This window comes from Lissotriton helveticus, chromosome 1_1 (genome assembly GCF_964261635.1).
Source record: "Lissotriton helveticus chromosome 1_1, aLisHel1.1, whole genome shotgun sequence".
Classification (NCBI taxonomy): Eukaryota; Metazoa; Chordata; class Amphibia; order Caudata; family Salamandridae; genus Lissotriton; species Lissotriton helveticus.
The window spans coordinates 1,348,672,703-1,348,698,424 of NC_136057.1; the positions used below are offsets into that span (position 1 = coordinate 1,348,672,703).

General features: G+C 48.1%; 1 protein-coding gene across 1 annotated transcript; it reads left to right on the top strand.

Moving 5' to 3' along the window:
- Positions 1-25,722, top strand: TOB2 (transducer of ERBB2, 2). Its single transcript, XM_078683113.1, has 2 exons — positions 1-206; positions 19,566-25,722. The coding sequence occupies exon 2, from the start codon at positions 19,624-19,626 to the stop codon at positions 20,557-20,559; it is 936 nt and encodes a 311-aa protein (XP_078539239.1). The 5' UTR covers positions 1-206; positions 19,566-19,623; the 3' UTR covers positions 20,560-25,722.

The window sequence follows — 25,722 nt, forward strand, 5'->3', positions numbered from 1 at the left end:
ATTGACTTTGCTCACTTTGGGCCAGGGAGAGGCAGGCTCCAGCTCCCCAGCGGAGGTTTCGAGGCGGCAAGGGGCCGAAACATTATAATCCCCCCCAAACCAGACTACAAAAATAAAGCAACAGAAAAAGGAAACTCCCCCGCCAGCCGCAGCAAAAAAAAAAACAACAAGACTCTGCAACAAGATCTTCTCCCGGAGCCCACCGAGTAAGTATTCTCTCGGGGATGTGGATGTTTTTTTATATATGGGGGGACGTCGTCTGCTCTTTATTTCTTTTAAGTACGTCGCTGAGGGACGGAGGGGGGTGGGGTTGCCGGCGGTCAGTCGGTCGGATCGAACATGTCGTCGGTGCTAGAGGGCATCGTGACGTATACACTACGCCGTCCTGTTCGTGTGGAGGCGATCATACGTTGTTGCGTGCGTTATTTACCTCTGTGGGATACCGTGATTGTTTTTACGTTTAGTAACCGGAAAACCAATAAGGGGGGGGGGGGGTTTAAATGTAGTCTCCTCCTTCCGAAATGTAGGAGGGGGGCTTGCAATGACCCTGACGCAATTAGGTGCCCCCCCCCCCACAGCCCAAAAAATTGATAGGCGAGTTTGGCTGTTAAAGGGACGGGCCGTACCAGTGGGCCCGTCTCCGAGTTGACAGTCTTTTTGTCATGGGACAGTGTTGCCTGGCCTAAGAACGGAGTTTTAAATATTCATTTTTTGCTCCTCGCATAAACAAGGCCGTTTTATGTTTTCATCTTTCAATAATTTATGTTGGATTTGTGCGTGCGATCTTGACTGTAGGTTTACTTCATGGCTCTCTTGAAAACAGGTGCATTTAATGACAGCCCCCCCCCTCCAATCGATCATAAAGATAGTGTGCCTTTTTCTTCTTTTTCTCCTGGATAACTTGCCCCACCCAAAAAAAACTGAGTTGTGATCAAGCTCACTATTGACAAGAACAATGTCCAAATAGTCCACCTACGATGTACCTTTCCACCAGGCATCAACTCTCATCTGTCTCGCATGGCCCCAAAAACATATCTGACAGGCCGATTAAATCACTCCTTCAAAACTAATGCCAGTACTGTGCATTTTGGCCTTTACAAATCTCAGACATATTACTAGTATTGGAAGAGATTATACACCTGTCCAGTAAGTAGGCCAGTATCTTACATTCCCCTTGCTGAGTGGCATCTATCATAGCAGATAAACCAGAATCAAAAGTAGATTGACGTTAGAACTGATATTTTCACTTAATTTCTGTTATGGAGCAGACATCCTACTTTCTTTGTAGTTTATATAAGCATAAGCGGATACCCTCCCATATCCGATAGTTTTGGAGCTTGAATTCACCCCCTCCCCTCCGGTGTTATCAAAGCAGCTGCCACTACATTGTTGCCAGCTGATTATCTCACTAACAGATAAGCCCACAGCCGCCAAGAGCAACTTCCACAATAGGATGAAGGACAGCTGCCTCAAACTCAACTCCAAACAAGACCGAAGTCCTCGTCTTGGGCTTCACCCCTCCGTATGGAACAACTGGTGGCCCGCAGCCCTTGGAACAACTCAACACCACCTACGTACATCCCACGCACGTAACCTCGCCATCATCCTGGATTCCTCGCTCTCTATGGGCCGCCAAATCAATGCAGTCTTGTTGTCCTGCTCGCACATCCTCTTGTCTGATTCGTAAGATCTTCAAGTGGATTCCCGCCAAGTCCAGGAAAACGGTCACCCATTTGCTCGCCAGCAGCACACTACTATGGCAACGCACTCTACGCTGGCAGCACCCAAAAACAGAGACCGCAGAACATCCAGAATCCCTCCAACAGACTCATCCTGAACATCCACAGCCACATCATCGGTCACCCGAGAGACTGCCACTGGCTCCTGATTAAAAAAAAATAATTACCTTTTAAGATCCTCGTACACGCCTACAACGCCAAACCTGCTGATCTCAACCACTGCCTCTCCTCCTACATTCCCACCAGACATCTCTGCTCAGACCAACTGTCCCTGGCCACCATCCCACAAATCTGCAAGACCACGGCTGGAGGAAGATCCTTCTCCTAACTCATTGCGAAGACCTGGAACTCCCTGTCTCTACATCTCTGGCAATCACTGCCTCATTACAGGAAGGACCCAAGACTTCGCTCTTTAACTGAACTGCACGTTCCTCCCACTTAGTGCCTTGAGACCCCAACTGGTGAGTAGTTGTGCTTTCTAGGAACCCTGATTGAGCAGATATCCTGCCATTGCTTAGCCACAGGTATGCAATCTGAGGGATGACCCAGCTGTTGATGCCAGAGCCGATGGCTCCATCCGGCCGTCTGTGTGTCAGCTGATGGATGCACTCCTCCGCCTTGAGCTGATGGGTGGGTACTAGTCCCCGTGCCTGTAGCCGATGGGTGGGTGCCGGCTCCCCCTCGCCTGTAGCCGATGGGTGGGTGCCGGTTCCCCCTCGCCTGTAGCCGATGGGTGGGTGCCAGTTCCTCCTTGCCTGTAGCCGATGGGTGGGTGCCGGTCCCACCCCTCTCCCGCCTGGAGCTGATGGGTGGGTGCCGGTCCCACCCCTCTCCCGCCTGGAGCTGATGGGTGGGTGCCGGTCCCACCCCTCTCCCGTCTGGAGCTGATGGGTGGGTGCCGGTCCCACCCCTCTCCCGCCTGGAGCTGATGGGTGGGTGCCGGTCCCACCCCTCTCCCGCCTGGAGCTGATGGGTGGGTGCCGGTTCCCCCCTCCCGCCTGTAGCTGATGGGTGGGTGCCGGTCCCCCCCCCCTCCCATCTGGAGCTGATGGGTGGGTGCCGGTTCCCCCCCCTCCCGCCTGGAGCTGATGGGTGGGTGCCGGTCCCCCCCCCCTCCCGCCTGGAGCTGATGGGTGGGTGCCGGTCCCCCCCCCCTCCCGCCTGGAGCTGATGGGTGGGTGCCGGTTCCCCCCCCTCCCGCCTGGGGCTGATGGGTGGGTGCCGGTTCTCCCCCCCCTCCCCTCTCCTGCCTGGAGCTGATGTGTGGGTGCCGGTCCTCCTGCCTGGAGCTGATGGGTGGGTGCCGGTCCTCCTGCCTGGAGCTGATGGGTGGGTGCCGGTCCCCCTGCCTGGAGCCGATGGGTGGGTGCCGGTCCCCCTGCCTGGAGCCGATGGGTGGGTGCCGGTCCTCCCCCTCCGCCTTGAGCTGATGGGTGGGTGCCGGTCCCCTCCCCTGCCTGCAGCCGATGGGTGGGTGCCGGTCCCCCTGCCTGGAGCCGATGGGTGGGTGCCGGTCCTCCCCCTCGAGCTGATGGGTGGGTGCCGGTCCCCTCCCCTGCCTGGAGCTGATGGGTGGGTGCCGGTCCCCTCCCCTGCCTGGAGCTGATGGGTGGGTGCCGGTCCCCTCCCCTGCCTGGAGCTGATGGGTGGGTGCCGGTCCCCCCCTTGCCTGGAGCTGATGGGTGGGTGCCGGTCCCCCCCTGCCTGGAGCTGATGGGTGGGTGCCAGTCCCCCCCCTGCCTGGAGCTGATGGGTGGGTGCCGGTCCCCCCCCCCCCTGCCTGGAGCTGATGGGTGGGTGCCGGTCCCCCCCCCCCCCCCCCCCGCCTGGAGCTGATGGGTGGGTGCCGGCCCCCCCCCTGCCTGAAACTGATGGGTGGGTGCCGCCCCCCCCCCCCCCCTGCCTGGAGCTGATGGGTGGGTGCCGGCCCCCCCCCCCCTGCCTGGAGCTGATGGGTGGGTGCCGGCCCCCCCCCCCCCTGCCTGGAGCTGATGGGTGGGTGCCGGCCCCCCCCCCTGCCTGGAGCTGATGGGTGGGTGCCGGCCCCCCCCCCTGCCAGGAGCTGATGGGTGGGTGCCGGTCCCCTTCCCCTGCCTGGAGCTGATGGGTGGGTGCCGGTCCCCTTCCCCTGCCTGGAGCTGATGGGTGGGTGCCGGTCCCCCCGCCCCGTCTGGAGCTGATGGATGGGTGGGTGCCGGTCTCCCACCTGGAGCTGATGGATGGGTGGGTGCCGGTCCCCCCCGGAGTTGATGGGTGGGCGCCGGTCCCCCCCTCCCGCCTGGAGCTGATGGATGGGTGGGTGCCGGTCTCCCACCTGGAGCGGATGGATGGGTGGGTGCCGGTCCCCCTCCCCCCCCCCTGCCTGGAGCTGATGGGTGGGTGCCTCCCCCCTCACGCCTGGAGCTGTTGGGTGGGAGCTGCCCCACCTCCTGGAGCCTATGGTTGGGTGCCGCCTAGAGCCGATGGGTGGGTGCCACCCCAGAACATTGAGACAATTAGCGGGTGCCCCCCCTCCTGCCTGGAGCTGATGGGTGGGTGCCGGTCCCCCCCCTCCTGCCTGGCGCTGATGGGTGGGTGGGTGCCGGTCCCCCCCCCCCCTGGCCTGGAGCTGATGGGTTGGTGCCGGTCCCCCCCGGCCTGGAGCTGGCGGGTGGGTGCCCGCCCCCCCCCCAGGCCTGGAGCTGATGGGTGGGTGCCAGTCCCCCCCCCCTGGAGCTGTTGGGTGGGAGCTGCCCCACCTCCTGGAGCCGATGGGTGGGTGCCGCCCCCTCCTGGAGTCGATGGGTGGGTGCCACCCCAGAACATTGAGACGATTAGCGGTTGTCCCCTCTCTCCAGAACCTTGAGACGATGGGTGGGTTCCCCCACCGGCACCTTGAGCAGATGGGTGGGTGCCCCCCAGTGCCCTAAGGCGAAGGACGCCCCTGCACCTTGAGCCAATGGACTCCCCCCACGCCTTGAGTAGATAGTTGCCACCAGTGTCTTAGCTAATGGGTGTCCCCACGGCTGCTGTGTAGCTTGTGTTGATGGGGTCTGCCAATGTCTGTGTTGACAGGTGCCACTGGTGTTTGGGCCGTTTGGTGCAGCTTTCTTCTAGCTGCTGGTATTGGAGTTCTTAGACACCCCCCCCCCCCCGCGCGCCTCCAATCTGCAGGTGTTGGAGCAGATAGCACCCCCTCCCCCCAATGGCTTCAGGAATCAACCCAATCTACACTGCTTGAGCTATGAGTATCCACACCTCCATGGCTGCTGAAGCAGAGAGGATACCCCCACCAGATTGACTGCCTGGGCCAAGAGGCAGCCCCTGTGCTGCTGTAGCTTATAGACCGCATCCACTCTCACAGCTGGCAGTGTCAAAGCTAATTTGTCTTTGTGCCACACCGTGCCACACCACTTTTGTTAATGGACCCCGCCCACTCATTGGGCTACGTCTCATACCCTAGTTCTGCCGCATCTGATAGGCTCTACTGTCTACTGGACTACAACAAACTACTGGCTCCTGAATCCAATAGACGGCCTCTTCCACAACTTCCAAACCATAATGCCTCCAACCAGCTGGCAGTACCAGCCAATAGACCCCCCCCCCCTCCCCATTCAGTATATAGACCGATATACTCTCCCCACAACACTGTCCGCTATTGGTATATAAGGTGATAGACTTTCCCTTGGCTGCTGCTATTGGAACTTTGGCCGTGGGACAAGTCCAAACATATGAACCGACAAACAACGCACCCTAAGGCTACGGTTGCACTGTCCATCCTTGATCGGAAACTGATTCACTTGCAGTCAAAAAAATACAATGGGTTTAGCCCCAATTGCTCTTTCAGTAAAGCATTCCGGATTTGGTAATATAAAATACAGGAAAGAGGTTATAATTTTCCCATGATGAACTGTAGATATTTTAAAGGGACAAATAAGCAACATATTTTACCTTTGCTTGTGCACAGCCTCTGGCTTTTAGTTCCTTCCTGGATTGTAATGATAAATATAGTTCTCCAGTTTAAGATAACTTGATTGGGCGTGGATGAGCCCTTAACGTCCCCTTAATTTAACTTGCACAGTAATTTAAAACATTTAAAATCAAAGGATAAGTTTATGCCAGTAAAACATACTTAGGCTTGTTTCGCAATTCCATGATTTTAAGTGTGCTTCCATCCCAACAGTTTGGACCATTGCACTTTAAAGAATGCCTGATAGTTTTTTTTGTTGTTTTTTTGGAGACTACATCCTTCAGCCTTATCCCAATCCATATATGCTCCAAAGCATAATACTTGAAACACTATGGCACTGCTGGCTCTTGGAGCTGATAGAACCCATGGCTGCCAGAGCGACGGACCATCCCTGTGGTGCTGGACATGATGGACCATACTCGGTAGACTCTCCCTGTGGCAGACCAGTGGTCTACAAACTTTTTTATGCCACGCCCCCCTTTTGAAAAAATAAAATTAAACGGGCCCTCTTCAGAATTGTTCCTAATTTTATTAAATTGGCAATTGTTTGATATTTCTCAACTTATTTAACCCCCAAAACCTATTTGAACACTGCAGTTAAATTCTGTTCCTTTTTAAAAATGCTACCAAATACGTGATTGGCAAACATACTATTTTGGTCGGGCAGGCCTAACTAACGTGTAAATGTATCCGCATCTTGACTATTCGAAATGGGGGTGTTTTTTTTTTTTTAAGAATATTTGGAGTCCCTTCCCTTTTGACTCTTCCCCAGCTAGGATATAAATTACAAAAGGTATTACCGATGGCCATATTATAGAAAGGCTTACTGCTGCTCATTGGTTTTTTTCCGCTTAAAACAAAGGACTGTTATCAGCATAATGCTTCTTTTGGCCAGAGCCTGGCACCTCCATCACTTGAGGCCCCCCCAGTTTGAAGACCCCTGCAGTAGACCGACTATGCTCCTTCATAAGATTTAAACCCCCGTCCCAGCTGCTGGAGCCGTTATTCACCCACCCCTTGCTGCTGGTGTATAAGCCGATAGACTTGTACTGGCTGACGCTATAAAGGCAGATTTTTGCAGTTACTGTTGTTGGAGCCTATAGTCTACCTCGGGCTGATGGAACGGTTAGATCACTCCTTTACCCCCATACCTCTTAAATGGCTGTCTGAGCTGATGGAACCCTTTTATTGTTTGTGGTAGCTGACAGATCTGCTTTCCGACTGCATAGCCAAAAGGATTGTTAGAACATCCCTACCCACCACCACCACCACCACGTGCTGCGGTGGTCAGTAGAGTAACTGCAACAAATGATAGACAGAATGCAGAATGATTCAAACATTTTCCCCCATTCAAGAGGCCTTGGTTAAATCCGTTGTTTTTTTGCCCACTACGCCACCCCAGTTTGGACCCAGCCATATGCAAATCAGTCTTGACCCAGTGCCTCAGTAGGACACCCCCAGGCTTGGTTGTCTTCAGCCCATAGACCAACTCTACCAACCTGCTGAGACCCCCTCGCATGTCTGTTGCAGTTCATAAACTGTTCGGATACAGCTTCTCCTCATGGTTGCCAAAGTGGATAGAGTCCCCAACCATGGCTGCTAGAAGCATACTCTGCTGCTTCCCTTTAAAGACTCAGTGTGCCCCCCACATAAGGCTGTCTGAGCCAATATTTATCATGAAAAGAGTAAATGTGAGGCGTGACACACCTGAGAATTGTATCAGTGTCCTAGCATTGGAAACGACCCATGTGATGGGGGTCCTGGTGTCCCATTGAGTCTTCGACCCAGACAGGAGCCAAGCAATTTTCAAAAGCTATGTCCAGCCTTACTTTTTTTGTTGTTTGTGATTCCCTGGTCCTGTCTCTCTCCTACCCTCGTTTTTTTAGGGGGGGGGGGTGACTTTCCCATCCACTTAGTATTGGAGCTGATATACCCTCGTCTCTGACAGTGTTAGGGCAGACCCCTGTTTCTGGTACTGCAGCACGACACCTTTTAGTATTTGATATGTTTACCGTTCCAGCTGGTGTTATAGCCGATATTCCTCCTTCATTGTAAGGTAAGTACTGGAGTCCGTATTTGACAAATATCCCTTACCACCAGCATTGGAGCAGATATGTTCCCCTGTGTTTCAGCTATTGCTCCCTGTTCATGTTTTAACTTTAATATAATCATTCCTTTTCAACAGCCAGCTTTAGGAAATAGGTCACTAGTGGCGAGAATCCGAGCCGATATTTCTTCATTGCAACCAGTGTTGGGCCTTTTGGGTTATATACCTCTCTAATCCCTCCTTAAAAGAAACGGGTCTCTCCTTTCCAGTATTGAAGCTTACGTAAATTTGGCTTCACTGGTAACAAAGAAGATAAATCTTGTCAGTTTTAGCCGCGTTCAAAGCGCAGTTGGTTTGAAGAAATAAAACCGGGTTTATTGGCCGAACGTGTCTGTCATGGTGGCAAGTTGGCAGTCACACCCACAGACAAGTCTACTTTCTGGGCCCCAGCTTTACATCTGCTCTATATAATTTGTGCCTTCTCCTATACTGCTCTTGTTACACCTTTTCTTTTATTGCACACTGTTCCTAGCAGCACCTTTTACTTTTGACTAGCTGCTTTCTCGAGTCCCACAGCTTAGCACTATTCTCTCTTCGCTACGTAGTAAGCAGCTGTTCTTACTATGTACGTCTGTCTCCCTTGTATTTCCCTCAGGTATGGACTCCGTTGTATTTCTTTCGCCCCTTGCTGAATCCACGCTCTGTAATATTGCTCACCTGTAGCCTAGGCCTTAATAGTCCTTTGCCCAGTTTTGGAGGAAAAAAAAAGTTAGTAAGAGTCGTCGTCCATCTGTGGCTTTTTTTTTTGTTCCTGTGTAAATAACCCCGGCTCCACTACAGCTCTCCTGTGTTCAGGTTTCTCACTTTACTCTGGCTCCCATTTTGTTCCGTGCCTATGCAGGCCTCAATTTTTCTTCCTCGTCCTCAGGTTTACACAAATACCTACATGTTCTTTGCAGATGGGTTTTAGGGCACATTAACAGTGCTAGGAAGTGTATTGGCGTTAAGCTATCCGCCTTGGGTCCAGATACCTAAATTAAAGTTGTCAACTTGTGACTCTGTTTTAAGACGGCTCGTCTTCTAATTGGAGTGTCGTTAAAAAATACACAAGGAATGTTGCTTGGTCTGCTACTCCCCTCGAGTATCTGGACGCAGCTTGCCATAGGGCTTTGTAGACGGCATTGAGGCAGATATGTGGTAACTTTCCAGGTGTAGTTATCAATTGCGGATGACCTTCGAACAGCACTGTGATAGTTGGGACATTGTTTGCCTAAATACGCTCCAACATATAATCTTTATTTTTTAAGATAAGCGAGCGACATTTAACTTGGGCGGAAACAAATGTTTTAGTTTGTGTAAAAAAAAAATATATATATTAAAAAGGTTAGTTGGTTGGTCTCCAGTCTCTGTAAATGGCTCCTGTGTGCTTCATTTATCTTTGACATATATAATTTCAGGGTAATGTGTGTGTATACACGGTTTCAGTATTACGGTGCAGATGGGACGCCTCAGTTGATCAAGATGTCCCTTCATCTTGCTGTACCACATACATAACTCCTCTTGTACCCACCGTTCTCTCCAACCATGAGTTGGTTTGTATAACTTTTTTTCTCTGTTCTTTGTGTATTTTGTTATGTTTCCATCCGTCCCGTGACTTCTGCGTGTTTGTGTCACTGTGGTTCTGTACCATATCGAGGTGTAGCGTTCATTTTGCTTGTTTGTATTCTTAAGGACTGGACTGCTCTACGTATGATAGATTTTGTTTTTATACAAGTTTGCCCCTGCCAAACCAGTATGGATATGTTATGAGGTGCTCTCGGTTGTGTGGTATGTTTTGTTTTCACATATCTTTCTGTGTCAGCCCTAACATGTACCAGATGTCACATGGAGGTGCTAACCCTAGCCTCTTAATACCATATGCCAGGGTTGGTCCTGTAGTTGCCAACCCCTCCCCATATACTGGGGTCAGTTGTATAGCTGGTTGTGGTACAATATACGCAGGGTAGGAGTGTGTATTTCAGGGTATTTGCGTTTCCTATACGTGATGGGCTGATTTGTAGTATTCTTCTGCTGATCCTGTACAATGTTGCATTTATATGATAGTGTGTGTAATTTGATGTGCCTGCTCCATCCTTTATGGGTTTTTCTTTAGTGTTATGGTGCTTTTATCCGTTTATAAGTTGGCGTGTTCTCTGGGTACAGTTGCGTAGTATCGTAGGTCTGGTGGGAAGCAGTCGACTGTTCTACCTATAGATATGTTTTATGGGTTTTGGGTGGCACGTGCAACTGCCCTTTATCTTAGTGTAGGATTGAGTTTTGTAAGTTAATTGTGTGAGGAAAACCATCCTTTATTGTTTTGCAGTTTGCGTTTTGGGTTGTCTATTAGCATGGACCCCTATTGTTTTTGTAATTTTGGTATGCAGACCTTTGCTTTATTACATTGTCATTCTTGTTTTGGTATTTTAGGTGTCAACGTCTCATGGTTGTCTCCTTTTAGTTAAGAAATTCTTCATATTGATAAGTTACTATGTATGTCGGCCTAATCTGGTACCATATGGAGCGGTTTGTTAAACCGCTTTGGTTGATAGCTGGTCCAGTTCAGTACTATCTGGGGCGGTTATGTCATTTAGCTTGTTGACCCCTTTACTGCGTGGGAGTTTTAGTCGCCACCTGTTTATTTTATTTTTTTAGAGCGTTTTACTGAATTGAGTCGTCGTGTATGCAGGCCTAGTCCTTTACCATGGTGTGATTCGTAATCTAGTTTTGGTTGTTGTAGTGGTCGCTTATGTAAGCTTGTGGTTATGTCTCGAAGGTGGACTTCATTATTTTGGATAGCAGACTGCACCATATGCCACGGTTCGTTTTGCCTATTGTGAGCTGGCACGGTTCTGTACCATATGCTGGTGTTTCTTAATGCAATATGGTTACCTGCTCAGGCATGTTCCATATCCCGGGGTCATTGGGCAGTTTTGCTTTCTGGTCATTTACTGTGTGCAGCGTGTTTTACTGTGATTTCGGCAGCAACCGACTCTGACGCATTTTGTCTTTTTGGTGATTCCCGTACGGTTCATTGATTACATCTTTTCACTGGCTCCCAGGTGCTGTTTGCGCCTGCCTGTACTAAACTACGCGCCAGTTTATTTTGTAGTTTTTCAGGGTGTGCTTCTTCGTACCCCATGTAGCTAAAATGTATGTAACTTCTCAGTTTTCTAAAAAATAAATACAAAAAAAACTTGATGCCAGTACGGTTTTTAGTGTTGCGGTTCGGGTGACTTTTTTGGTCACTGGTTTAAATGTATTAATGTTTTTGTTCGCGACCCCATCGCTCTGTGTAAGGTAGGCGTATCCCCATTCCTTCTCCTCTCCCTTGTGGGCAATAAACCCCTGACCCTCCCTCTCTCGTGACCCAAGTGTACTCTTCTGGTGTAAGTGTTTGTGAGGCCCTTGTTAAAGGTACTGCCAAGCAAACGCCTCCAAGCCTTTGGACCCGGCGTTGTCCTTGAGCAGTGGACTTGGCGTCCCTCCACTCGCAAGGAAAAATGGTGTAATGCACCGGCTCTTGGGGCGGATCATTACCTCTAGTCAACTACTGAGGGTGGTGGGGGTTATCTTCGCTTTGCTCAATTTAGTGTTTTGGAGTGGGGGGTTGATTCCGGCAGGCTTTTTAGTCGTTTTAGAGTTGATATTTAAACGTTGTTTGCATTTTGCTCGATTGGGGAGAAAGCCTTTCGAGTTAAGTATGTGGAGTTTAGAAGGTGTTGACTGTGGTTCGTTATGAGCGGAGAAAGGGGTGGGCGGTTCGCAGTTAATTTTTTGTGTGATTGGACAAGGGGACGTTGACCTGAGTTGATTTTCTTATACTCCTGTTTTGAAGCGAGGTTTGAATTTAGGCGGGGGGGGGGGGCAAAGTTATGTTTAGTGAGAGGTGAGTTGGCTGTGTTAAGGGAGTGTTTTGGCCGAGATTAGCCTGTGTTGGAGTTAGGGAGGGGGTGTTATATTGGAGCGGATGAGACTTTACTATGGTCGGAGCATGGAGAAATGGAATAGGTTGAGGTTGGTTTTGATGGAGGGGGGTGGTGGTTAGGCTGGTTTGGGTCTGTCGAGAGGGGGTGTGGATGAGGCTGGAAGGGGTCGTCAGTCATTTTTTTTTATTTTAGAGGCTGATGCGAGGTTGGTTTTGTAGAATATGGAGAGTTGGCAGAGTATAGTTGGGGAATGGCTTACGTTGGTTCGTTGAAAGGATAGGCTTGGTTGGTTATGGGTAATATGGGGTGGTTTTGTTAGGGTCAGATGGCCGCCACTGGACCGCCTTATCTTCGGCTGACGCTGCGCTTGGCTGTGTTCAGAGCTTGCATAAGTGGCTTGTTCCCCCTTTGGGTTTGGCGAAGCACCAGGCCACGGACCGTGAAGGTCGCGAAGGGGTGTACTAGGTCGTAGGGCTGTGTGTGCGACGCGGCTGTGCCAGAGCTCCGGGGGTGCGGGTCTCTTTTTAGCCGTGTTTTTCTGAGGTGTAAATGAGCGCGCCTGAGCTACAGGGGTCGGTAGTCTGTGCTGTCTGGCCGGATGAGTAGTATCTGCCCTGGAGGGGGTGCGGGCGACGCCCAGGGTTCACGCTACAGGGTGGAGGGCCTCTACAAGAGTCGGATAAGTCCTTATTGTGGAGCCAGCTGTCGCCAGGCTGTGCACGGCCCATAATCCAGAACGCGCCCCGGAGAGGGTGTCGGGAGAGAGATTTGCTCCCCCTCTTCATCAGTTTAAGGGATCCGCCCGGAACCGGGAGTGGCGTGCTGTGCCTTTTCTTATCGTGGGGTAGAGACGTGAAAGATTGCAATACAAAGCTTTTAAACGACTGCCCCCCTCCCCTCAAGTATTTGAAGAAAAAAAAAGGTTCTTTGGATCGACTCCAGGTCCAGACGGGATAAAATCCGCTACAGGGTTGTGCGAGCAAGGGACGGGAAGGCCTAATTCTGACTCCCCCTTTCAGGTTGAGCAATAGCCCTGGAGGAGGAGCGTGGGTGTGTGACGTGTGCAGCGTTCACTGGGAATTTACCACCTCTTCTCCCTAAGCATGCCGGTGGAAGAAGTCCAGGGGAAAGTGGGTCAGCAGGCGGGCGGGTAGGGTGGGCTGCCAGGACTACATTTCCCTGCATGCTCTCGACGCGCAGAAAGCGGCTTTAGGAGGGGCGGGCGATAATCCTTGAGCCGAGTTTGCCGAGGAGCCATTATGTGTACAGCCGGAGCGGCTTCGTGAACTCCACCCTCGGTAATGCACGGTGTCTTTCTACTCGTTTTAAAATGAAGATTGTAAAGGTAATAAGTGCGATCCATCGCTCGCCGTCAAAAGTAGGTAAGGGATGGACATTCCCTGACGGAAAGAAGGGTGCCTCGCAGAAACCAACATTTTATTGGAATACTCTGCAACGGATTGCATAAACCTGGCCTTCGCAAAGGTGGGCGGGGGCGTCTTGTGCGGGCTAGAGGTCTGTTCTGATCTTCCGAAGTGCCCCCTGGCTGGCATAATGTGGTAAACTCTCTGCTCCAAAAATGTGCTACGTGTTTTGTATTTTCAGAAGATGGCTGTGTGGCATGTTATGTGCGCACCAAAACACGGAAAATGTTTTGTTACACGCCAGTCCGTTTAAAACCAGGCCCCTGATTATTAATAGGCTGGCGTCTCGTAGGTACGCCAGCCTACAGATTGGTTGCCATTACTTCGGAGCGGCTTGCCTAAACCCGCATTCATTTGGGGTTGAATGTAGTATTCGATGAAATCCTCAAAGTACGCGTGTACACTCATCGCAACAGAAAGGACGTGTCTCAAAGTAGATCGCTATTTATTTTCCATGGGGACCCTGGTGACAATATGGTAAACACACCGTGACGTGCAAAGGAAGGTTTCGCACAGTTGGTGGGTAGGGATGCGGCAGCCAAGGTGTCATATTTGAGTGCTTGGAGACTTGGGTTCATTAATCGAAGTGCCTGAATGCTTTTTTTGATTTCACATCCGACAATCCAGGTTACTTTTTGCGTTGTCTTTCCTCTGGCTAGTAGTAAGTGCTGTCGATGGGAGTGGGGTTGGGGTGTAAGATTGGCGTTATCCATAGTTCTTTACAGAGGTGGAATGCTACGTTATGTCCTGGACAGAGGGTGAACATGCTAACGACGGTGGGCACGACATTCTGTTGTCAGGCCATACACAGATCTTGCCAGTTCGGTCAAGTTTGCAATGTCCGCTTGTATCCGGGTTGGACTTCAAAGGCCCGTCGCCGCATGGGTGCTGCCAGTTAAGCCTTGTACCACCTATTCACTAAATTAGTCTGTGTGGGGCTCGGACCGCCGGTGAGTGTCTGCTCTTGGTTCTAATCTCGGCTTCTCGACGTTTTGTACATGTGCGCATTGCACCCTCGGTCCCGTATTGCAAGTGTTGAGAAACTGGTGTAATTTTTGTATTAGAACTCTGCATATTTACTTGTCAATATTTTTGGCAGGGAGTGTGAATTGGCCTTCGTAATATGATGGGTGGCGATGTTTCACAATCTCCAGTGATACCTTTCGCTTCTCGACGCTGCCCCCTTAATGAGTTTCGGATTAATATACCCGTCCCTAGTGTTCCACCACCCCCTTCTGTGCCCACGGGATTGGGATCCTTGGTAAAATCGCCTTGAATCGCCGAGATAAAAAAAATTTGTCGGTCACCTGGCAACCTCCCCCTATGCTTATTGGCTGATGCGGTCTCCACCCTCTAGCAGATGGATTTGTCTATTTTTATGCACGGCAAGTATTCATGAGGAACCTTTGCACTTCACTGACCCTCTCTCCTTAGAGGGATATGAGCCTCGAGGTCTGCCCCCCCTCCTCTTCGAGGCTCCTCCAGGGCTTCTTAAAACATTGTCTGCCTGGGAAGCGCTAACCATCCCGGGTACAGAGGGGATCCTGCCGCTCGGGAGATCTGATGCAGCTCCTTTATCCGTCCTGTTTCAAAAGTTAGATTAGCGGGTGCACAACCCATTAACATTAGGTTATTTGCCCACGTGGCTTCCCCGTAGAAACCATTTTTTAAATACCCCATATATTGAAATAAGTGCCTGTCCAACTAAATGTGTAAGCCGTTTATTTAGGAAAGCACTGTGAAGCGAGGTACAACCTGCCCGAGCACGCTGTAACATATGCTATACAATGGAAGTTTATGTCCGTTTAACCCGATCTGCTTGTGTACCGGACTCCCAAATATTCCCTCGTGTCTTTGCCTTTATTATCGGTATATGCACACACCAACGTGCCATACGGACTCTTGGGGTGGATGGGGGGGCGTGGGTTACAACATTGCAGTTCATTACTTCTATAATGTATTGGGAAGGAGGGCCTAAAAAACAGCTGCATAAGTACCTCATCAAATGTATGGTAGTGTGACTAGTGTCGTTCACCCCGCCCCTCACCACTATTTTTGAATATGATAAACTCGAATTTGATGGAAGTGTTTTGAACAGTCTTCTCGTGAATATGCCGATTCTACGACCCTGCAAGCGTCAGCGTGATCTCTCTTCGGCTGAGTGGAAGCCCAGCAGAATGTGCCCGATCTAGCACCAATCCTGAGAATACTGCTGTTGAAAGCTGATGTTTGTAGTGACTCGCGTTGCCAGTTTCAAAGCATTGCAAATGTCTGCCTGAGGAATAGTGGCACATGGGCCTAGTGATTCGAACAGCCTTGTGCCCAAGGTAGGCACCTCGGGATTGCATTTGAGCCAGCTGGTTCCACGGTAACCCCCTAAACCAAGAGCGGTTGTGCTCTTCACATGTAGCGATTGGACACAGGCCCAGACAGCACAACTACCCATCGTTTTACCCACGTCCCCGTCGGGGTGTCTATGCTCCTCCCCATGAACAAGTTCAAGTGTATGCTGCTCAGTTGCTAAGGTGAAGGGGTCTGGTCTTCGCCTTGGTCTGCAGGGGCGAGAGAGAGCTTGTTGTCCTTACTTCCAGAGAAGCACTTGAAGTACACGCCTTCATCTACATTTTGCTGTGATTTTCCTCGTTTCCCACCCTGTCTACGTGGACCACCGTTCCTTCGTATTTGGGGGGAGTTCCACCCTACAATTTCCACGGTATTTAAGATATCCGGAAACGGGGTCATGCCAGTTTACTCCACGAATGACTGCAAAAAAAATCCACCGAGGTCCTATTACTTGCCCCCCCCCCCCCTCCCTCCCCGTACCCGAAGGCTCCAATTCACCTTTTTAGTTTGCCAGAGGATGGCAATGCATGTGCAAGTTGGGGCCAGACCCACTCAGCAATTACTGCCTGCATCCTATGCTTTACCAGGACTGGCTCTGGCCACACACGTTCGATTTTACTCCAAGTGACTCGAGTTTACCTATGTTTGTGTGCGAGTCTCCTCCTAAAACAGAAGGAGCTAATCTGTTGGCTGAAGCCTGAATATACATTCATGTCTTGCCATTTACATTTAGTCTTGATTAGTTTCTAGTAACCATGGACTGAAAGGATGCCGTTCGCGTGTAGACTTGAACCTGATGATGAGGCCTTTCACCAGACACCTGCTCGGTGTGTGAAGTTCTCATCTCTTCAGTCTGCGTTGATAGTCCATTTCTCACACATCTACTTTATTGCAGTGTGATATTTCGGTACAGAAGCCATTCAAGAGAGGTTTGCGCTCTGCCATTAAAACTGCTTTGATAATTAGGTGTGGCCTGTGGCATGAGTACCTTTGCAGTCAAGTCTTATTCCTATTGCTAGATTCAAGACATCCAATGTCCTGGCGGATCTGATCTGGGAGCCCATCACCATGGTTTCTGGTTTTGACATTTAACAGCATGCTTAATGGAGCTCGAGCCCAGACCTGCAGGGCAATTTGAAATGACTCTCACACTGACCGGTCTGGGCGAAACTTTAATTATCCTAGTGTAATTACATAATTTTGGCAATTTCACATAACGGAATTAGTGAAATGACAGCGATTATGCCACAAAGTGTCATTTCAGGGAGAAATTTAAATAAACAATGTAGCTTTTGGGTAATTTTCAAATGCGAGCTGCATTTCAGGTAGAATTTTTGAGTCCACTGCTTGGATAATAATTTTTTAGTGCAAAGCTACAATACAGAATGCAAGTAGCAGTTCCTTTAACGCCAGTGCTCAACAAACATTTCAGGGAGTTTTTTAAATATTTTTAATTGTTTTTTTTTATATCCAAGTGGACCATTCAGGCCCGATTTTGGAACTCTTCCATTGTGACCTCTTAAGGTACTCCACTGGAAGAGCTGACTGGCTACATGTTTGTCTCCCCAAAGTCGTGCTGAATTTCTATTGAGAAACCGTTGTTCAAAAATGTGACCAGATGGCTTTTGGGTAAACGATCCCCTGTGCATTGAATCTTCTTAAGTGTGTTGCCACCTTAGTCCTGCGCAGCCTAATGTTCTTGACGTGAGAACAGTCCTCCGATTCGGTGACACGTGCAGACCAGGAGTGACCAAATTGCTGGTTACCAGATATCGCGCTGTCACTTCTGTTGCAATCTGCAAAAACGGATGACATATGGTGGCTTGGCAGGCCATTGTCTACCTCCACTGCCATCCTGTTTGGAAGACTTGATAATCTTTGGTTGCACGCCGTACCTACCTGGTGTACATTGTCAATTCTGGAAAGACTTGACAGGTGGTAGGATTTCGTCCAGAAGTCCGTGTGTAAACAGGAGTTCACCAGATCCCTTTCGCACATTTGTCTGAAATGTCAACAGCTCAAGGTAAAGTCTTCCACAGGCCTGTTAAATGTACGCTACAGTCACCACAAAGTTCAAAGGACGCAAAATTGCACAGGTTTAAGAAAAAGCAGGTGAAGGGTACATGTTCTGAAGGAAGACCATGGAGGACTTTGGCAGGAGGTTAAACTGCCTACGCATGTAAGAGCCATTTCGACTGTAGGGCCAAACTGCAGGCCTCAGTCAAGCGTAGATGAGCGGCCATTTTTAAATGTCCATGCTCTGGGAGGAACCTATCATTGTTACCTTTGGCTCCTGAAGGCCCAAACTGTGCTCTGTACCCAAAGCCCACCTCGGTCGTTTCAAAGCATCGTCATTCGGTCTGTGGCCTGTTCCCCCAAAGCCCACTTCGGTCATTACAAAGCATAGTCATTCGGTCTAACCTAGGGACACATTTAGCTACTTTCCCTATGAAATAAATAATGCATATGTACTTACTTGGGGACTTTGGGTTCAGCCTTATTCATCTGTTTGGCTTTCATGCACTTTTTGCTTCTGGTGGTCAGACACACACATCCACATTACAATAAACACTCGGTGCTGTTGGGATAACCCTTTAGTTGAAAAATGCTTTTTCTCTTTCTATCCTTTGTTTTTGTTTTTTTTAATAGTCCTATGTGTTTGAACTATCTTTAGCTTGCAGTAATTTAAATCAAATGGAACCCTTTCGTTTTGCTAATAAGCACATTTTTATGTGATGTGCATTGAAACTAAAAAGGGCGTTATACCCTTGTTGCATGTTCATCTGTCTGCTGGAAAGCACTGGCATTAAACAGAAAAAGCCAATAATTTAAATGGAAAATAATTGCTACCTTTGCAAGCCATACATTTTAGATTGTGGCATGTTTTATCTCTTAATCTGTTGGCACATGCTTGCAAAAAAAATAACCATCACACCGACTTCCCTAGCCAGACCTATTGGGCTTGCCAATGACCTTGTGGGCTACTTGGCTTGATTATTTTGAGATTCATTTTGGCTGGCCAAGGGTGTAAAGTGCGCACCCCACGTTCAGCACAGTCATGGTGAACTTGAGCAGCACAGGAGGCACTTTTACAAGCTGTGCAGCAGTATTAAATCATGGCGGTTGTCTTGAGTATCTGGCCACCTGTACCAGCCGTGTTACATTGATACCAAGCTGCACTAGTGAGCGCCTCTGAGACAAATTGTTAATCTCTCGCGTTTTAATCTGATTGCTCGATGCAGGAGGGGTATAGGCTGCTGAAGCTGGCCCCCATTAGGTGCTCTAGACTGGTGCAAGGGGAGTTGGCTCGAAGCAACAAGGACATAAAAACTGATGAATAAATGACATGAACTGTAACATAACCCGAGATGGCGAGGGCGCAGGGAGTGTTATATTTAGATGGATGAACAAGGCATTTATAAATAGCGAAGCCAGAGGTAATGCGTAGGCTGTGATCAGTCTTTTGGCTGGTCTCGGGGCCCTGGTGTTCAAAGAGGCCAATTGCTCCCGCCATAGACCTGTTATATGAAAACAATAATACAGATAACTGTACTAAAGCAGGGTGCTAAATGTAGGTCCCATGGATACCTAGCCTTTATAGTCAGAGGCTGCTGGTTTTGAGATTGCAACGGGTGGGGCACACGGACCCGGACCCAGGCATACTCTGCCCTGTCTACTGAGACACTAGGTAGACCATTAGAGCAATACAAGCTGGCTTAGCGGAGCTAATGTTTTAGGAGGAAAGCACCTGCTGTACTTTATGATATCTTAATTTGTTATGGCATCTGTATTACAGAGGTTGCTGTCTCCTGGTTATGTTGGACCATAATGTTCCAGGAGGAACCTAATCTACTTTATCTGATGCTTTGTAAATTGCAATGGTTGCTTTGCGAGGACTTAAGGGTAAACAGTGAAGTTCCCCAACGTGTTTAGCTACCTTTAGGTTTTACAGAGCAAGACTGTGAATGGTTTTGGGTACTTGTAGATGAATAATGTGTCTGGTTATCCTTGCGGTTGGAAGGGGGGGGGGACTTGGGATTGAAAGTTTGATGCATTAACATGTCTTTTTGTTTTTCTTTTTTTCTTTTCTCATTACAGGATTATTTGGAACCAAATATTTTATACACTGCCCTGATTCGTTGCTGTGAAGGAGAGTATGCATCTGGAGATAAAAGTTGCTCTAAACTTCATCATTTCGTACCTGTACAATAAGCTGCCGCGCCGGCGCGCTGACCTGTTTGGTGAGGAGTTGGAAAGGTTGCTGAAGACAAAGTACGACGGGCATTGGTACCCTGAGAAGCCCCTGAAAGGCTCTGGCTACCGCTGTGTGCATATTGGGGAGACTGTCGACCCGGTAGTGGAGCAGGCAGCACGCCGAAGCGGATTGGACATTGACGACGTGCGAGCTAACGTGCCAGAGGAGCTCAGCGTGTGGATCGACCCCTTCGAAGTGTCCTACCAGATTGGTGAGAAGGGGGCCGTGAAGGTACTGTACCTGGATGAGCTTGATAACAGCCTGGAGTTGGACAAGGAGATCAAAAGCAGCTTCAACCCAGAGGCACAGGCCTTCATCCCCATTACCAGCCAGGACAACTCCTTGTCCAACTCACCATCTCCCTCCTTTGGCCAGTCACCTAGCCCCACTTTCATCCCTCGCTCAGCCCAACCAATCACTTTTACCACTGCCACTTTTGCCGCCACCAAGTTTGGCTCCACCAAGATGAAGAAAGGTGGGCAGCGGGTGGCCCGCTCCCCCACTGGCAGCCTGCCCAAGCACAAGGGCCTTTCTCTGTCCATGCACTCTCTGAACTTCGTCAGCAACACCAACCCGCCACCACAGTCCCAACTGTCACCCAACGCCAAGGAGTTTGTCTACAATGGGGCAGGTGGCCTATTCTACGATGGTGAGGCGGGGCAGGGCGCCTTTGGCAGCACTTTCGACATGGCACAGGTCCTGGCAGGAGGAAATGCTGCCGGTACTGGCGGCGCCCTATTCATGGAAAAGTCCCAGTTTGTCGAAGGGCTTAATTTCAACCTAAACTCCATGCAGTATCCTGGCCAGCCCTTCCAGCCTGTTGTTTTGGCTAACTAAGAAACAAATCCTTTTTATAACTTTTTTGTGAAGATACATTAAAAGAAGAGAAAAAACAAATCTATAAATATAGCTACTGGAAGATAAAATTATTACAAACCAGATTATTTTTTTTACTCTACTTTGCTGTAGATCACCTGTGAAGCGAATCTTTAAGTAGAATATTTAAACAGAGCAAAGAAGAAAAAAAACAGGTGGCAAGTGTTTGTGTATTTTTTTTTTTCTGCTACTTCCCCGGCGATCCGAACGGGAAGACTGAAACTAGTGTTGCCTTTATACACACAAATATATATTTTTTTTGTACCTCTGGGGCATAGCCCATTGTTATGACTTGGGTGGCCGTCTGTCATGGCGGTGAGCCAGAATTAAACTGCTTCTGGAATCTGAAAGCCCAGTGTGCCCGTCTGGACTATGTGACTGCCTTGTTCCATCTGCCCCCACCCCACTGGACCCAGCAGGCATGTGGAAAGGTTTTCCATAGTTGGCCACAATGAAAATTGGGTGTAGAAAAATGTAAGCGTTTGGGACAACGTGCGTGTACTGGTGTACCTGGGAAAGGCCTGGAACAGATATCGCTATTTCCCTATCTGAGCTGCCTCTTGTGCCCCTGACCCACCACCACCCCAACTTTTTACCTCTTGGAATCAGTTTGGGGAAAGAGTACAAGTCATTGTCGCCATTCCAGCTGCTTGGAAAGGTTTTGGTTTCTATTTTCATGTGTCTTTGCACAGGTGGATTACTTCTGACAATTGCACCCTAAAGCGCACAACGAAATGCAAATTTCTTTGATATTTTATTCTATTTGAATATCCAGAGTTCACCTCCACCATGCTCACAAAATTATCCATTTATTTTATTGGGGATATACCAAAATTATTTTCTGATTACCTCTCTCATTGACTTTCTAAAATAATTTTGCCACCAAAGGTTCCTTGAAGTGGTCTTGGATGTCGTTTGCCACACCAATTTATTTTCTTGGAGGCATTTATTGATGTCTAGGAGCAGTTCTCCTTTATACAGTCCATCCCCACCTCAGTCCTCCTGCCGTCTGGGGTAGTGAAATTGTTATTGGCACATAACCACCAGTATTTTTCTGTTATAAACAGCTTGGTATAATCCCGTATTTTTTGGTTGTAGTGCAGAATACTTTGGCCATGCGGTTTCCAAAATAAGGAAATTCATGTTCAACCTATTTTCCATGGTTCAGTGTATAAGCTTGAATAATGGGTGTGGGGTGAAATTTGAGACTGCATTGCCAATGTAGTCTCTGACTGGTTATGTGTTTTGTCCCCTTTCCGAAGCTGTTTGCTAGTGTGCTTTGAGCTGATTTGTGTAGGTATTGGTAAAGATGAGCCAAGCTGCTTAATGAGGGCGATGAAAGCCAAAATGATATTTATGGCAAAATAATAAGTTAATCGTTGAGCACATTACTGAACCGAGTTCTGGCAAGCAAATTGACCCTGCAGAGTTGGGTTCCTTGGGTACACTGAGACTGCACAGGTGCCTTATTTGGTCTCTCTTCTCCATTCTACTCTTATCTATCAAAACACGTTTCAGGCCCGGTAAATGCCCTACATTTTTGTTGAAAGGGGCTGCGAGGGTTTGGTATGGTCTAAAATGGTAACATTTAAGAGAGCTTGGTGGAATTGCGTGCAAATGAATGCAGGGTTAGGTGTTTTTATTCTGTCTCCCAGTATTGTTAACTGTCCTTCTCCTTCCTCCCCAGGTACTCAGTGTGTGTTGTCTCATCTGTCTCACTGTTTGGGGTGGGGATGCAGCACTTTGAATCTCATTACGTGCCTCGGGCTAGGGTCCATGGTACTGTTTCCTGTGGGGCTCTCCCATTAAGAAGAGGGTGGGTGGCATGTTGGCAGGGCTAAGAAGTGAATGGAATATGGCGCCTTCCAAATGACAGTATTGTGCCCACCCACCCCTTCCTAAAACACCTGTGCCACATATGCCATCTCTAATGCCAGCCAATGTTCATTCCTGCCACAAAAGCACTTTTTGTTTACTTGGTTCTAATGAAGGCCCTAAACGAGCCATGGACCCATTCTTACCTCGAGCCTTCCTCGCCACCCTCCCACCCCTAAGTATCTATCTTCTTCCTCCGCACTGGCTTTCAGTGAGATAGGTACACAAACGTTTTAAGGTTTGAAGCCTGGCTGCCATTGTTGGCAGAGTTGCCCTTGCCCGGGATCTCCACTTGTTGGACTTGCTTACTTGGGCTGCCTTGAGTGATGCCTTAAGCTCTCCCTGAAGGGGTGCAGAGGTGAGGGAGATCAATGTTTAAACTGTGCACAAAAGGTAATGGAAGGTCACAGCATAACAATGTTTCAGCCATAGTGCGTGTTTTGTATTTGGCACCCTCTTTTGGCTGCAGTGGCCTGTGCATTTTGAAACGCCTGGTTTTGACTTGTATTTCTGTGAGGCGAAATGTCGCATTACACTGCACACTGATGAAAGGTGGGCAGAGATTTGTAGGCCTTTAGAAGGATATAAATGATATACAAACAAATGATGGTTACCTCTAAGGGTGTTCGCTTATGTCACATTTGATGGCTCTGCAGTCTCATCTGAATACCAGTTCCTGGCAAAATGTTGCTTAATGATACTTTTGACAGATAACTGCTGTCTAGACTGGGATAGTTGTACTGTTTGAGGCTTGAAAATCTCTAACCTCATGATTGCTGTTGTGTGAAGCGGAAAACTACATGATAGTAGCTCTGTTACGTAGCAGAGCTTTTGAAATCTCTTTAACTCTGAAATTTTGTTTCATTGAGAGCCTGGAAGACTTGCATACCATGAGCCACTGCTCTGCTGACTCAGACTATAGCTATTTCATCCACACACTCAGCCAGCTATGAACTAGCTTAATTGGTGCTAACGTAACAGCAGAATGGGAAGAATGTACTCGGATACCCGGATTGCTCCTTGAAACCACTCTGCCGGCCGTAAAGCCCTGTACAGGTTCAAAATACGTATTCCACTAAAATGCTACTGCTGCGCACTCCTATTGTCTGGGCCAGAATTTGTAGCTGGCTATAGGTTTGAGCTTTCCTCGAAGTGGGCATGGGGGTTGGGTCCACAGAATTCCACAAGTTTGGAAATTTATCAATACAATTCCTGTATTTAACTCATCCAAGCCTAACGTAGAAACACCCACCTTGGAGTTAGCTAGGCTCTAGTCTCAAAGCTTTTGAAAGGCAAGCTTAGCGCAGCTTGTGGTGTCACAAGAATTTTTTTTGGATCAGTTACGTAGTTTGGTTAAAGCTTTGTGCTGACGTTCTTTCATGCAACTACCTGTTAATAGGTTGTCACTATTGCAGAGCAAACAGAAATTATTTTAACTAATTGGTAATAAACGTACAAAAAGAGTATACACCCTTTTGGTGTGCGTCCATAAAGTTATGCAACCTGCATGTTCACGCTCAACCGATGTGTGTCCAAGGAGGCTTGCCCTGTGTGCATGTGTCCAATCCTTCAGCCTTCTTGAAAACTCGTTTTTTTAACTATTTTGTAATAATTGTACATCTGGGGTGCTCGGCTGAGGTAAAACCAAAAGCAATCTAAAATATTTATGTAGCCCCAAATGTTGACTGCTGCAAGGCACTCCCTGACATTTATTCTTTAACTGGGAGCCCTGTGGTTGAGGACCAGGGTATCCTGATTGAAAATGCTCTTGAGGTTTTCCTGATTCTTATGGAGGGGAGGAGATGCAGACTGCTGTGAAGAAGCTATTTGTATATGATTGTGTTTACTGCCTCCCCAACCAATTCTGCAACTTTTGATTTGTGGCACATAAGAAAAGTCTAACCACGCATAAATATGTGGCAGTTGGCCTTATCCTTGAGTAACCAGTGCTTCAGTATCTGACAATTATCGATATCTGTGGTGCACATTCTGTCGTGATGCGGTGGAATTTGATGGTGCACAGATCGGACGGCCCCCGTCGTCCGGCGCACACACCCACCGTCGGTCAGACGCATGGAAAAGGTTAAATTATATATGTTCTGTGCTAAAGCCCTGCAACCAAACGTTCTTTCTGGTCAACTTGTACGGTTACTTTCGAATACCCCAAGCAAGCAAATTCTGTCAAAGTATTTAGAGAAATGAATTCAGTTATTTAAATGTTCGCTGAGATGGAACGCAAGACTCCTCCCATCATTCCAACTTTTCAGTTCTCCAGGAAGTGTAAAGGTTTTCTTTCTGGTTAATATTCAGCATTGTGACGACCCGCCACAAAGAGTGGGGGGATTGAAGAAGTATTGAATTGAACTAGCACATTAGGTGATCAGCAAGTTGGAAAGAAGAAGAAAAACATAGCCACCAAAAATATAAAAAAAAGTCCTTTTTATACGAAACTACAAGAATGCACTTCACAAGGGTGTTAAAAGTAATATATATATTGAAGTGAGATTCTTCAAGTAGCTATAACGACACCTGCTTGATTTTTACTTTTTTTTTTTAAACAAAAAATCGGCACTAACTACTGCCTTGTTCTTAAGTTTTTATTTTACTTCCCCTTCGCCCTCCAAGTCCAACCTGTTTCCTCAGCCTGCCCTGCCCTTTCCTTGTTCCTTTCTTCCTTTCAGTTTGTATGAATTATTTGATACATTGGTAAAAATGTAAGAGGTATATATTATGTATATATATTTCTAACGTACATTGTAATTTCTTTCCAGATTTTTCATAAGAAAAAGTGAAAAGCTAAAAAAAAATATTTTTTCAATAAAATAAACTTGAAAAAATTTAGTTTAAGCTAAGTAAGAAAATTCCCTGTTTCCCCTGTGCCCACCCCTCCTTCCTTCTGGTCTCTCAGTTCAATCAACACAATGTGTAATCTTGTACAGCTAAGGAAATTTGATAGTTAAAACATTGGAATTATGAATGTTTTTCTAAAGACTGTATCCTAGGTTTTTTTCTATCTTTTTTGCGAAGGGCGGGCTATGTTGGGAAAGGAAATTAGTTTCTTTACCAGAGATGAAAAGGAAATGAAAACAAAGCTAGTTTAGGTTTTATTTTTATTTTTATTTGAAACATTGTGCAATATTTTGATGGGGGAATGGGAGTGTTTTGGTTAAGTTTAAAGATTGATTCAAGTTGTACAGTTTCTATTGTCGCAGATTTTTTTAAGTTTGTATTAAAAAAAGCATGATGTAA

Bases quoted from the DNA above. Each gene is read 5' to 3' on its own strand.
- TOB2 (XM_078683113.1), top strand. From the start codon at position 19,624: ATGCATCTGGAGATAAAAGTTGCTCTAAACTTCATCATTTCGTACCTG.